The 13882-nt window shown below is 51.0% G+C and overlaps 4 protein-coding genes across 4 annotated transcripts; 2 read left to right on the top strand and 2 right to left on the bottom strand.

Annotated features, from left to right (window-relative positions):
* Positions 1-1189: 1189 nt before the first annotated feature.
* Positions 1190-4062, bottom strand: QC763_602740 (uncharacterized protein). The gene is made up of 3 exons (XM_062914114.1): positions 2480-4062; positions 1474-2409; positions 1190-1418 (listed from the first exon to the last, which is right to left on the bottom strand). The coding sequence occupies exons 1-2, from the start codon at positions 2650-2652 to the stop codon at positions 2325-2327; spliced, it is 258 nt and encodes an 85-aa protein (XP_062762813.1). The 5' UTR covers positions 2653-4062; the 3' UTR covers positions 1190-1418; positions 1474-2324.
* A 410-nt stretch (positions 4063-4472) lies between these two features.
* QC763_602735 (uncharacterized protein) lies at positions 4473-4902 on the top strand (the record flags this gene model as incomplete). The annotated part of the gene is made up of 2 exons (XM_062914113.1): positions 4473-4676; positions 4798-4902. Exons 1-2 carry the CDS (start codon positions 4545-4547, stop codon positions 4900-4902), a joined length of 237 nt encoding a protein of 78 aa, XP_062762814.1. The 5' UTR covers positions 4473-4544.
* A 2706-nt stretch (positions 4903-7608) lies between these two features.
* Positions 7609-9557, bottom strand: IDH2 (NAD-dependent isocitrate dehydrogenase). The gene is made up of 5 exons (XM_062914112.1): positions 9068-9557; positions 8938-8994; positions 8725-8811; positions 8531-8653; positions 7609-8472 (listed from the first exon to the last, which is right to left on the bottom strand). Exons 1-5 carry the CDS (start codon positions 9152-9154, stop codon positions 7681-7683), a joined length of 1146 nt encoding a protein of 381 aa, XP_062762815.1. The 5' UTR covers positions 9155-9557; the 3' UTR covers positions 7609-7680.
* A 334-nt stretch (positions 9558-9891) lies between these two features.
* On the top strand, positions 9892-13541 carry SEC5 (Exocyst complex component S5; the record flags this gene model as incomplete). The annotated part of the gene is made up of 3 exons (XM_062914111.1): positions 9892-10231; positions 10293-12364; positions 12416-13541. The coding sequence occupies 3 exons, from the start codon at positions 9892-9894 to the stop codon at positions 13127-13129; spliced, it is 3126 nt and encodes a 1041-aa protein (XP_062762816.1). The 3' UTR covers positions 13130-13541.
* Positions 13542-13882: the final 341 nt, after the last annotated feature.

Consider the following 13882-nt stretch of genomic DNA (forward strand, 5'->3'; position numbering starts at 1 on the left):
TGGAAGAGATGGGGGTTATGTACACATAGGATATCGTCACAGAGGGGAGGGGGTCGTGTTTCAATGTAATAAGGGCTCCAGACAGATTGTTTAGGGCGTGTGTTGTACTGCGAAGAATTCCACCGAAGAGACCCATTTTTAAAACATACCCCAAGATGCAAAGACCCGATAACTGACGGATCCTCCTTACTCAGCCAGTTCCATATCACCTGCGTTTCTTCCATTCATAATATAGAAGTATAAGAAGTTTAGACTGGGGAAATAAAAGTTGGGACGAGAAGGGATAGAAGTTGGGATTGGAAGATAGAAATGCTGGGATTGGAAAGGTAAGATGTTGGGATTGGAAAGGTAAGATGTTGGGATTGGAAAGGTGAGATGCTGAGATTGGAAAGGTGAAATGTAGAGATTGGGGGGGTGAGAAGTTGGGACTATATGGGTGAGAAGTTGGGACGAGGCTGGGATAAAAGTATTAGGGGTAATGTATACACTTAGCGTGTACAATACACATACCCAATAGGCAAGGCGATGCCTCCTCTCCCCTATTTGTTCTGACAATAATTGGGGCGAAACTCCAGAAAATTGTGGTGAATGAAATAGCTATGGCTGGAGCTTTGCTTTTCTTACCATAACTGAAAGCTGGTAAATGTGAGAGTTTTGGCGACCAAGAATTCTCTGGATGCTTATTGGCCTACTCCTTTGTTTGGAATACTCCCTCCTTTTTGGGAGATACGGGTGAAAGACCACGAGGACGACTTCGCTCCTGCCTTTTGTGGCAATGGCAACCACAGTCAAAGGTATCTTGTGCCATTGATCTTTTAAAACATAACTCTTGTTAGTAAGTCTTTGTGATAAGAAAAGAGAGCGTTCGGCACCTCGTACTACAAGGTGGAAGGTATGGAGAAAAATTGTTAGGATACGGGCCTTCAAGGATAATTGATATGTCTTTGAGATAGTTAGCTAATAAAGGTAGGTAGGGTGCCTCTGAAGTTTTTCTTGCTTCCCCAAATCCAACTCAATAATATGATGTAAGGTACGGCAGGTACTTTGGGGCACCCAAGAATGTTCAGAGAAAACGACTAGTTAAGTTGTGAATATAGTAGAGAATGCTCCCCTGTAATACCTACGTGGGGCTATGACGCTACCACTGTACTGATGAACAGATTAAACATCTTTTCACAATTCTTCTAACTATATCTCGTGTGTCTTTCCACTTTCTTGAACAACATAGGTAGTGGGCAAGCAATAACAGTATACCCCCTTGAAATCCCACAATCGGATCGCCAAGGCGAAACCACCAAAACAAGCTTTCAAGCCAAGATCAAGCCCGGCTTGGCCATCCTTCGTTTCCTCACCCCTTGTACCGATCTTCGACGGCATCGCATTCTAAAACTTGATATTGCTGGTGTCATTGTCAATTCCTATAAAACGGTCTTTAGCTTCCTCAGCGAGGCTCGGGACAGGCAAGGGTCTCACCGTTAATCAAGCGTTAGCTTTGAGGCTTATAAACCAGCAAATTCCCGTTGGGCACTTGGGCAAGCGTGTCGCTCAACGGTCTCCTGACCCCTCCTTAGTGTGAGCATGTTTTCAGTGGTACATAACTCCACTTCCGAGTATAGTGGCATAAGGAAGATGTCGGAATTTGAGTCTAAGGGTTTCCACTCCACTCGATCTAAACGCTCTTGCCCGCGCATAACGCTCCATGGGGATCCAACCTCTGTTAGACATCTCCACGGCAAAGGCGGCATAATTCCCAAGTGTTCATGCGCCAAAGCAGGAGGGCAGGCATGTTGTAACTTTGATTTTTATTTTGTGTACATCCCTAGCCAAACTCGGGTATTGTTCCTTCAAACTTAGCCAACTAATCAAATGATATTATTTAACGCCTTAAACACCTTTCCCAATCCCGCTTATGACAAACAAAAACCAATGCCCCCCAAAAAAAAAAAAAAAAACCAAAAAAAAAAACCGCGATCTCTCGGAATCCCGAAAGTGGTGAAGACGGTGACGTCCCGAGCCAGTCGCTCGCGAAAAAGACAAGCTGAAAGAGCTCCACAATTGCGCGCGTTTCCAGCTTGTGCCGATGGGATCCACATCACAGCTCCACCCCCGATATATCCGTTCAATGGTAGAAGTATCCCCGGATCCCGAATCCCGGGATCGTGGAGAAATATCGTGGGGGAAAGCCAGGAGGCGGGATTTTTGGACCCCCAAAGCCTTGAACCCTTTTCAGCTCATCCCGGGACTTTCAGCTGAGCGATATCGGCACCACCACCAACCACCATCAGCAACTCAGAGAGAACATTGTGAGTGTGTGAAGTAGGTAATCAGTGAGCAGAAGGGCTCGCTTGGTTCGAGTCAAGCGTTGTGATGGAGGAGGAGGAGTCGCCGCGGAGGGTCTTTCTTCTTTCGCTACAAAGGAGAAATAACGGGTTAGTTGAGTGGTTTTGAGAGATGCGATGGATGAGAACAACAAACATACTGGGTATTCCGGTCGACAATGGTGCACTCCCACTTGGCACCAGCGGTGCGAATGTGGAACTTGACGCTACCTGTCTCGAGCAGGTTGCGGACCTTGGGGTCGTAGTGGGAGAGGTCAACCGTGCTGGAGGAAGCAGAGAGATTGGGGGTGCTGGTGGTGGGTGAGGAAGACATCTTGATAGTGAGGAGATGTGTGTGTGTAAGTGTGTGTAAAGCTGGCGCTTATATGGCAGTGGCTGAGAGTGAAGAAAGGTAGACGAAGGTCAGAGAAGTGAGGAGGCAGTCGAGATGATTTTGGGAAGCTAGAGAAAAGGAAACGGGAGACGGGGCAGAGCGTAAATTATATAGACCAGGCACGAGGCACGAGGGGAAAGCATCCAGAGCGCTTGACAAGGGGGTGGGCTGTCTGGCCCCTTCTCCTATCGGGTGTCACTAGCACGGGCATCCATGGAAAGATACACACGGACTCGGGGACTCGGGTCTTCCAGTTCCTGGGGTCTCTCTGTGTGTGTATCGGAAAGTGGGTGTGGACTTGGTGGGTCAATAGGGGGAGCGCATACAGCCGAAGCCAAATCGCAGGAAGAGTTGCCCTAAGCATGAGCCATTTTGTTTAGCTTCAGGTACATACCTATGTACCTTGATAGCGATCCGACACATCAATCACGCTTGCATGCCTGGGTCTTCAGCCGGCTGAGTCCATGTTTTCTCTCGGTTGGAGCGAGAAGGTTGCAAAGATGTCTGTACTACTCAACCCTTCGTGCATTTCGTATTTCACAGATAGAGAATGGGGTTTGGTGTGGTGGCATCCCTATCTCGGCGCTTTTTCGAACCTGTAGCTAACTTGGGGTGGGATGCGAGGATGGAGAAGCGAACCACTGGGCCCGCAGCTTAGGAACCCGGGCTCTCATGCAAGCACTTTGTTGCCGTGAAGCCGGGAGTCAGACATCATTATCCCAAGTTATGACATTGAGAATGGACATCAGCCAGTCGCGGTCAAGATTGACATGGTGCAGCTGGGTTCCCCAGCCCACACACCACACTTGACCCAGAAACCGGAAACCAGCCAGCTGTTTGCTGACCAGGCTGGGGTCAACGTGTGCGGGGAGGAGAAATGGAGGTGTCATGTAGGGGGGAAATACCTAACACCTGTATTGGTGTGTTGTGGTCGTAGGTGGTATCAAAGGTAGGTTTACCGGCTTGGTATTGTAAGCCACGCCGCCATGATCTCCGTTCCCGTCTTGGCTGTAGAGCTTGAGTTCCAAAGTTCTCCAGCCAGCACGCAGGGCTCCAGAGTACGAATGGAAGCGCCAAGATTCCTGTCTCGGGCGATCACATCGTTCTGGAAAGATGAGAGCTGATGAGCCGACCCCCACAACTGCAGAACACCACACCGTGTTTGTGGCAGCAGGTTACGTGCGTGTAGTCATCTCATTTGTCCAGGCCTTGGCATGTGTCGAGGGCACATCGGAATATCATGCCCAAAAATGACAGAAAGAGAACTCTGAAGGCGACCTCGAAACGGCTCTTGCAGAAGTGGCAATGGAAGGACGAGAGTGTGGCAGCAAGCTTTTGCGGCCGGTAAACCAGTTTGGAAGGAGATGTGGTGGAGGCGTTTACATCAAGATGATGAGATTGAGGATCTACGGCCGCAACGCGGTGACATGTCGAAACACAGAACAGGCGTCATTCCATGTGAAAAATAATGAGAAGAGTTCTTGGAGTGAGTCTCCGATCACAGGTTGTGAGACGAATGCTGAACTGGATGTCGTGCAGGCCAGTATCGTGATAACGACATTCTCACGGTGATTGAGGGTGTGTGGCCCTAGCTTGTCTTTCCCGGCGTCTTGGCTCGGCCGTTATCCAATCACAAGCTGGGGCATTTCTCGGATTGGTAAGTGGCGGTGAAGTGGGGTATTTTACCACATCTGCCAAGCGAGCCAAGCCGGCTGCCAAGTCTCAAAGTCTAGCACTTGGACGACACCTCATTCCAGCGTCCTGATCGATAGATCTCAGCATCAGTACAATCGAGCATCACAAATACCGTCTCAATTCCAGACTCGGGAATAATGACGGATAATGTCACTCGCATACCCTCCTCTTTGTGGCGCAGGACTTCGACAGCCGGACTGGATTTTCTCGCCGTAGAAGCACAGCAACTGCAGCTCCATTCGACTGCTCATTGGTTGTGCAAATGTTCCGTAAGCGCTCCCTTACCGAGTCATGAGGGAATTCCCAACCGTTTCCATGCTTTTTCTAGCCAATGCTTGGCTCGTCCTAATCTCGGGAACCTCACGCCTCCCGATTCACGGCATCACCCAGTACCTCCTATCATGCTCTCAAGTAATAAGGCCGAACACGCGAAGAGCACGGGCTCCCGAGGTCCGTTACCCGCTATGGAATCCTGGCCTTCTTCTAGACGATTGATGAGGGAAAAAGTCTCGGGTGCCTGCTTCTGGCTATAGCTACGACCGAGACCATGGCAAGACAACCAACTAGGCTCGTGTCTTACGAGACCGCCTAGAGTTGGGCTCTCATGATTCGAGGCAGTAATTCTCTAGTTCTTGGGTTAAAATGGTGTTCAGGGTGCAGCAGCAACTACCATCAGGGATCCCTCGCCAATAACGCCCTGCCCTGGTCTCCACCATTGCGTACCATTCCGTAATGGAGCGAGCTAAAGTGGCGAGCCGACAAATGGAGATATCCTCGTCCTTGAACCCCTAGGAGCAGAGACCGCGTGACGGAATCACTGGCTCAGGAGAACGGGTTGGGCTGCGCTGGCGCCTTGTTCACCTGTTCGTGGTCGCCTTGAGCTTGGGGCGCTTGTCCGGTGCGCCGGAAACACTGGGGACATTCCAAGATGTTTGTCGGTATATGACTGACCACTTTGTTTGCCACGAAACTTGCTCGCGAATTGCTCACCCACCCCGACGAGCGGGTGGTTACCTTTCCGACATGCAGACTGTTTCGGTTCCTTTCCACGTTGACTTTGCGAGCATCGGATCACATTTCAACTACGGCAGTCAACCCTAGGGCGATGCTGCTAGTATCTGAGCATGCACTTCAACGGCTTGCCGCTCCAAATTCCTTCAAAAATTCGAAACGATCTTGATTCAAAGCACCATGGAATGGACCCCTTCCTGATTAGGGGACCTACAGGTCACATGCCTTGGCAACCGACACGAGCTTCCCATGAGACATACTGGAGATGCTGCTTAAGAGCCTCGTGCTCCTCACACCAAACAATGTCTAGACCATTCCAAGAGCCGCCAAGGCCTTGTTCAACATCAAAACGTTACTTGAGATTAGGTGATTTTTCTGCACGAGGCGGATCGTACAACGCTGGCCAAGCCGGTGGTTCCGTATTGGAGTTCTTCTGAACAGCCAGTGGTCAGCTGGCTTCCCATCACAACCGATGAATGTGAAGTCATCACATTCGTACCTAGGTGGGCAGCATCTGGCACGTCGGTTCTGACAGCAAACGTGAACCACCAATCTGGTCTAGACCCTTGACACAAGCAAGCTGTCAATGACGACGCCCGTGCCACCTCCCAAGAGGGAGGAAACCTACAACATAGGCTGACGAAGGTTCCCTAGGGTCCCCTGCCCAGCCGGGTGCTACATATGCGGTGCGACACGTTTGTCACATTATATGCTACCCTACTGCTTCCAGAGGAGTGTCAGTTGATTGTTGGTCGGGTGTGGTTGCTCAACATGTGCTAGCAGAGGTCCTTCTGTTATCGTGAGCTTTTGGTACGTGAGTGGTTGGAAGCATCTGGGGAAACTTTGCATGAGTTTTAACCCAGAGTAAAGGAATGAGGGGGTCGAAGCGCATATATGTCCACTTGGGAGACCTACATGCGTCCAAGCTTATACATGGACCGGCTTGGGTCAGCCACGTTATGTGGTTCTTCCAACTTTGTATGGGATGCTGGCCAGCTTTGGGGAGAATTTCCGAGTTGAGAATGACAAGCAGGAAGAACACCACCCCGGGAACAGGTCGGTAAAGACCTATACGGTTGGCTTTTGCCAAAACCCCACGTTTTGGCCCTACACAAGGTAATAGCTCGTGATTTATGGCTGTATGGAATAGGAAAAGATCAGCACACCTTCTTGTGGTTGATGGATTGACAGGTGGAGGTGAAGAACGCCAGACTTTATTAGGTACCTTATCCAAGATGGTGTAGAGAAAGTCAAACTCATCACATTAAAAGTTCCAGGCATGATAGCATCGAAAGCAAAAGCAAAGTTCTATCTGTATCTTGGTGTGCAAACATAAGCAAACACTGATGGCAATGATCTGCTTCATCCCAACGTACCACGAAACTTGCAGCACTCGGATTTTCACCTAAGCTGACAACAGTTCTCGTTTCGACGTATCCCGAGACGTTTGACAACCCTACCCTTAGGTGGGTAGTCAGCTTCTGTTTCTCAACAAAGAAGTTCTTGCCCGTAAGTGATTTTCTCAATTTCCTTTCCAACCAGCTCAAATCAATTGTGACAAACGTCCATGTTTTTACACCCTTCATCTAGGAAAACCCAGACCTCAAAAAAACCACTACAAAGTGCCTTTTATACTACTCATAATTCTCACCCCCTTCTCCGCATTGCATCCTCTTCAAATAAGAAAGTTTTACAACATTGGAGGGTATTCATTATACCTGCTCACCACACCACCTTACCTACCTGATGGACAATTCTCCATCGACACCCACCTCACTTCACTTCACCCATCTAAAAAACAATCCCTCACTTACACAACCCGTTCCATCATGGCACATTAGAACTCACATTCCCTTCTACTCCATCAGTTGGTCCTGTTGCCACGTTGTAGTCTCGTTAATACGGCAAGAAGATAAGGTGGAGTAAGGGGATATGATATAGCGATGACGCTGCTCTCTTATCCATGTGCGCATCTCCCTGGGTAACCTTCAACCTAGTCAACCAACCAGAACTGACCTGATTTTCCCTCATAAGCCTATCTTATAGCAAGCTCTAGATTTGCTTACAGGCCCCGGTTTTCACCTCATACCACACCAAGAAATACCCATATAGCCTCACTTCAAAGGAAAACGCGCCGGAACTAAGAGTTGGGATCATTACAATCATCATCGTTATTTATCTCACAGCACCCCAAACAATTACTATCGAAAAGTCCGGTTACGCCGTACAAGTACAGTCTATAAACAAAGTTTGGTATCTCTTTTAAAGCTTCTCGATAATCGCATCTGTGAACTGCTTGGTGGAAGCCTTGCCACCAAGATCACCAGTAAGAGCCTTGCCCTCGGCAAGGGTGGCGAAAGCCGCCTTCTCGATGCGGTCGGCGTACTCGTTCAGGCTCATGTGTCTCAACATCATCATGGAGCTGAGGAGGAGAGCGGTGGGGTTGGCAAGACCCTTGCCGGCAATATCAGGGGCGGAACCGTGGACGGCCTCGAAGATGGAGCACTCGTCGCCAATGTTGCCGGAGGGCGTCAACCCGAGACCGCCAATGAGACCGGCGCACATGTCGGAGAGAATGTCACCGTACAGGTTGGGCATGACGAGGACCTTGTCGTTGTAGGGGATGGGGTCGGTAGTCATCTTGAGGCAGGTGTTGTCGAGGAGCTCGGCGTCGAACTCGATATCGGGGAACTCCTTGGCGATGTTGTGGGCGCACTGGAGGAAAAGACCGTCGGACATCTTCATGATGGTGGCCTTGTGGACGACACGGACCTTCTTGCGGCCGATGGAGCGGGCATGCTGAAAGGCGAACCGGAGGACGCGCTCGCTGGCCTCGCGGGTGATGAGCTTGATGCTCTGGACGACACCATCCACCACAACGTGCTCAATGCCGGAGTACTCGCCCTCGGTGTTCTCGCGGATCAGGACGGTGTCGACGTTATCGTAGGGGGTCTTGTATCCAGCAACCGAGCGGCAGGGACGGAGGTTGGCGAAGAGGTTGAAAGTGCGACGAAGGGTCAAGTTGAGAGAGACGTGGCCCTTGCCGATGGGGGTCTGCAAGCCCATGTTAGAATGCGCCAACTTACACAATAGAAGTGGGGGCGGGGCATACAGCAAGAGGACCCTTGAGGGCAATCTTGTTTCTCTTGATGCTCTCGATGGCATCGTCGGGGATAGCAGTCTTGCCATCCTTGAGGATGGGGTCGACGTTGATGGGTTCCCAGGAAATTGGCGTCTGTTCTTTTGTTTAGTCTTTGTGCTTTGTAGAGGTGGTATCGGATGAATGGAAGCTGTCGCGAAACGTACCTTGGCGGCGGCGAAGATGTCCTTGACGGCAACGGCAATCTCGGGGCCAATGCCATCACCCTCGATCAAACTGACTGTGTAGTTACCCTGGGATAGTCAGCCAGGCGTTTTGTTTTGTCGGCGAGGTGTCAAGGCTTGATTTTTGTTTGAGTGATTTTCAAGCCCCTCTTTGCGGCAAGCTGTCGCATGTGCCCCTCTGAGACCAACACATACCTTCGCATCCTTCTTTCCCTCGTACTTGGCGACCTTCTCGGAGTATAGTCTCTGGTTCTGTTCGAGGGACCGGTATTAGCTGTGTGATTGTGACAGTGAGCTGAGTACAAGTTGGGATTCTTTGTCGCACCTGCAGCGAAAGAGTGACGGCCGCGCGGGGAGCTGCGCGGAAGGCCTGGCGCTGCGCAGGCACAGCAATGGCACGGAGGGCGAACATGGTGACGGTCTGATATGAATTTGTGGTTGGGTAAATGCCCGTCTTAAACAAGCAACAGGGCAACAAATGGAAAGAAAGAGCGGCAGACCAAGAGGAAAATCGTCAAAGTTTAGGGAAGCAAGAATGGCAGAGAGTTTTAGGTGCCAGGTTCCTAGAAGAGCAGGAGGATAAAAACCGACCTCAATGCAACCAACTGAATCCACCAGCTGATGCAGGTTTTGGCAGCGACGCAACGGGCAGCGGCTGATGGCCTGTGCTTTGCAGGGACAGGGCCAGTGATAATGAGACCGAGCTGACGGAGCTTCGCTGCTGAATCTGTTCAATTACGTAGCCGATAGCGATAATTACTCACTCACCGCCCGAGGTCGCCTTCCATATCTTCCATATGGCCGGCAGAATCGACGCTTTTCTTCGGCCCTACACAGGCGGTGAACACTTGCTCTTCTTCACCCGATAACGCCGCCGGACCTTTTCGTTTCCGATGCTCGACCTCCACACGGCACGCGGGATGCCAAGCTCCAAGCTCCAATCCCTGCCACTCCGCCGAGACCCCTGTACGATGCCAACCGCAACGACTGCATTGACAGCCGCGGACGCATCACCAGAAACAGACGACATCGACACAATGGAGCACCCCCACGATGCATGACTGACGAATTACATGTCCCCTTATCAACGAGAGATTCTAGTATAATACCAGTCTCCGATAGAGCAGAAGTCATCGCGACATCGGCGCCATGGCTGACATCGAGCGAGAGCGGGCCGTTCTCGACTTCTACCAAATATCATCGCTGAAACCTGAAACGCTGGTCCAGTGGCCAACAGAGAAAGACCGCGACAGCGACGCCTCTGAAGATGAGAGTGTCAAGAAAAAGGCGAACAGGAGGAAGTCGAGATACCAGGCATTGGAAAGGGCTGTGAGCACCAGGAGTAGCTTCGTCCCTGGTTCTGAGACTTCAGGGAGTGGTGTTGCGAATTTGGTGCAGCGAGACGAGCCAGACCCCCTAGGGTCAACCGACAGTGTTGTTCGGACATTAAAACAGCTGGGGGTTCCTCTTCAAGATGACTTGAAGCTTCGTAAGTTTGTAGGATGTCGTGTTTTTGATATACCAAGATACTTACTTGGACATGCTCTCAGGCAACCGATTCCTCCTCTCCTCGACGACCTTTTCCCCAGCGCTCTTCCTATCCCAAATGCACGCCACAGCCGATACCCAATCCCTCCTCAGCGGTCTAGACATACTGTCTCGATCGATCGACCAAAAATCCGCCTCCCTGAAAGTGCTCGTCGAATCCAACTTTGAGCGCTTCGTCCGCGCCAAAGCCACCATCGACAATGTCTACAAAGAAATGAAATACCGCGGGGTTGATCCCACGCCGCCTCGGGCCAGGGCGCACTCTCGACATGCCAGCAGGAATAGTTTTCGGAGTGGCAGCGGAGCGCCCATGACGAGCCCCCTGAACCCTGCGACGGACCCTAGAAAGAAGAACGCTTTGGCGAAAGAAAGCGAGTACGGTATTTTGGGTATCAAAGCGCCATTGCTTGATGTATCGGCCAAGGCAGAGGAGGTTTGGGGCCCAGCTCTCGGTGGCCGGGAGAAGGAAGAGCATTTGAAAACTGTGGCCTCGTCGCTGGATAGCTACAAGGAGTACGTTGAGATCAGTGCAGCTATCGCTGACAGTATCAAGCGCAATGACCATGAATCATTAGTGGAGGAATACACAAAAGCGAGAAGATTTGCCGAACAAGCAAAGCAGCTCGCGCGGGAACTCGAGGGGTCGCAGCCAGATGAGGACCAGGTGTATCGTATCGTACTGGCAGCGCGCATGTGGCATGACGTGGAGGAACAAATCAGCAACCTCAAACGTGATATCTGGAGGAGCTTGGTATCTCCATACAACATGGCAAAGCCAGACTCTGGGAAGTCGGGTGACCAGCATATGGAACTGATCACCCTCCTCCTGGAGCTCGGTGTGGAAGACAACCCCATCTGGGTGTGGCTGCTCAGTCGTTACGACTACTTGAAGAGCAAGATTCAGTCGACGACGGAGCGGTCCAAGGTCGAGATTGAGATCCTGAGGCGCCGTCTTGCCAATTCTGAGAAGCCGAACCCTCAGACGATTGCTTCTCATATGCGAACTCTTGGACGTCAGTCCCTCGAATCAAAGACTAAAACCTTTGACTCCCCTGACATTGCCGAGTTGTGGGAGCTCAACGTGGCTTATATGAGCAACTTGCTCTCCTCTCAGGGAATTTTGGGAGAGGTTCTCGAGTTTTGGCAGACGGTTCAGGGGTTTATTCAGGGGAAGACGCAGAGGAGCTTGCCGGTTGGGTATAGAGGCGAGTCGCAGGAGCATCATCGGTTGTCTCAACAGGGCACGGTTGATCTCCAGAAGGGTGCTGTGGAACTGATCAGTTTGATTCGGGAGAGTGTGTTGATGTTTTTTGCTGGGCCTCCGCCAGAGGATATCTCGTTGCTGTTCTCGCCTATGCCGCAGACGCCGAGCACGCCGGGGTATGGTGGGAATTTGACACCGCGAGACCCGAGGTTCAATCTTGATCCGAATAATATCCCGCCACCGTCGCCGAGGAGGGGGGAGGCTTGGGAGAAGTTTGCGTTTTGGCCGCCGTGGTCTAATTCGTTGAGTGGTGTTCACTACCTCGCTCGGATGTTGGTTCTTGTTGGTGTGGCGGCGTGCGATATGGCTTCTATTGAACCGGTCGGGCAGGGAGATGCAGCCGAAGTCGAGCGGGTTAAGACCCTGGTTGGCGTGGCAAGGGAACGATGCGTGACTGCGTTGTGCGCGGCGTGGAACAGGGACGCCGAAAACATCAAGTACGTGGAGGACTGGAACAGGTCCCCGGACAGAAAAGAGGTGACCAAGATGCCTGCCAGTTTCAAGGCGTTTGAAGGGGCGTTGTTGGCGGGTATGCAGAACATTCTCTACATCTCGGAAGCTATGGACAAACCGGGTGCTGGGGAGATTGTTCTGCCTCCGCCGCCGAAGCTGTTACAGATGGTTAGAAGCCAGTATGTGACGACGCTGTACAAGGCGCTGAGCGGGATGGTGGAGAATGCGGAAAGGCCAGTGAAGAAGGCGGATGATGAGTGGACGGTGGATGTGGATGGGTATGTTCTCGTTAGCAGTGCTGCTGCGCCTAGGGCGTCGACGGCGGTGGGAGGGAGTACGATTGATGCTGGTGATCGGGTATGTTTATTTTTTTTCCCTCTATATCCATGAAGTTACTGACCGCAGTAGAACGTCCGCATGCTATTAACCCTCTCCAACCTCTCGGCCCTCCGCACCGAAATCGTCCCCGACCTCAACACCCAGTTTGAAAACGCGTTTAGCGTCAAACTCACCGATGAGACAAAAACCATCCGTGACGTCCTCAGTCAAATCGATGCTCGGCTCTTCCAATCCTACACCCGCCCCGCCATTGAGACACTTAAACGCATCATCCGCGCCGGAGTGTCGGATCCAAACTGGGCGCCCTCCTCCCCGTCCCGGCCAAAAGAAGTCCGTCCTTATGTCTACGAGGCGCTCCTGTCTCTCGTCCTCGTCCACACTCAGGTATCGACCACAGCCGCGACATTGACCTCCCAGGTCCTGTCTTATCTGCTCGAACAAGCCTCGAAGGAACTGCTGGAAGCTTTCAAGTCGAGGCAGCGGTATGACCTTGAAGCACTGATGCAAGCAACATTGGATGTTGAGTTTGTGGCGCAGACGCTGAGCCATTACACTACTGACCGGGCAAGCGAGCTCCAGAGCCAGATTTATCAGGAGTTGGATGGGAGGACAGATAATGAGGCTAGGGCAAGGTTGCAGGGGGAGTTGCCGGAGATGAGGGCAGTTCTGAAGAGGTTGAGGGAGGCGAGTAAGAGCGAGTTTGCTTGTTTTAGGAAACCTAAGAGGCCGGTAGGAAATGGGTTGGAGAGGAGGGAGACCGGGGGGAGTGTGGGGAGTGTGTGAGGAACGTTTTATGGATATTGAACTTGTAAGGATCATTTCAGCAGAGCAGGTTAGGCATGTTAGTTAGGGATTTTCAGGGGGGGTTATGTTAGAAGAGAGAAGGAAAGTAGGTTATGGGAGTTAGTTTGGTGGTTAGATGTTTTGATAAGTCAGAGTGGTTTTGAAGAAGAATGTCTTTTGTGTGATCTTGAGCGTTGTTTGTAAGTTGGGATACTGGAACGAGAAGCTAGGAATGATACGCAAGAGAACCTGAGATAATAGACAAGTAAAGCCGGGACAAAGTTGGGATCGTATGCAGGAAAACCTCGGGTTATGCTTGGATAAATTCTTTCCATGTGTTTGGACTCTAAGGACAGACAGGCAAGTTCAGATGTATCAAGTAAGAGAGAGAGAAACCCTTTCCAAAGCGCCCTATCTATCTTTTCAGCACCCCTCCGCCAATGATTTGTAGATCATATGCTTTTACTTTTAAATATGCTGCTCCTTTCAATATTGGTGAGATAAGTGGTCATCTTTACTTGGTCAAAGACATGTGTTAAAAGAGACGGAATAGTGACAAACATCTCTGTGAACGCGATCGCCAGATGAGTAAATATATATAGCGCCGTCCGTTAAAGCGATCCGTGGAAAAAAAAACGAAGTAAAAAAACAGCAAAGCAACAAAGAAAAGGGCCTGCAAGTAGGCCTAAGACTGCAAATCCAATATAAATAACCAGGGCGTCCTTAAAGGTCATCTCGCCGGCAAATCTGGTT

Source organism: Podospora pseudopauciseta, chromosome 6, assembly GCF_035222475.1.
Source record: "Podospora pseudopauciseta strain CBS 411.78 chromosome 6, whole genome shotgun sequence".
In the NCBI taxonomy this organism is placed as follows: Eukaryota; Fungi; Ascomycota; class Sordariomycetes; order Sordariales; family Podosporaceae; genus Podospora; species Podospora pseudopauciseta.

Coding starts and splice junctions, on each gene's coding strand:
- IDH2 (XM_062914112.1), bottom strand. CDS start 9,154: ATGTTCGCCCTCCGTGCCATTGCTGTGCCTGCGCAGCGCCAGGCCTTC. Junction 8,812..8,937: donor AGGGAAAGAAGGATGCGAAG/GTATGTGTTGGT, acceptor TGACTATCCCAG/GGTAACTACACAGTCAGTTT. Junction 8,654..8,724: donor ACATCTTCGCCGCCGCCAAG/GTACGTTTCGCG, acceptor ACAAAAGAACAG/ACGCCAATTTCCTGGGAACC.
- QC763_602740 (XM_062914114.1), bottom strand. CDS start 2,652: ATGTCTTCCTCACCCACCACCAGCACCCCCAATCTCTCTGCTTCCTCC. Junction 2,410..2,479: donor ATTGTCGACCGGAATACCCA/GTATGTTTGTTG, acceptor TCTCCTTTGTAG/CGAAAGAAGAAAGACCCTCC.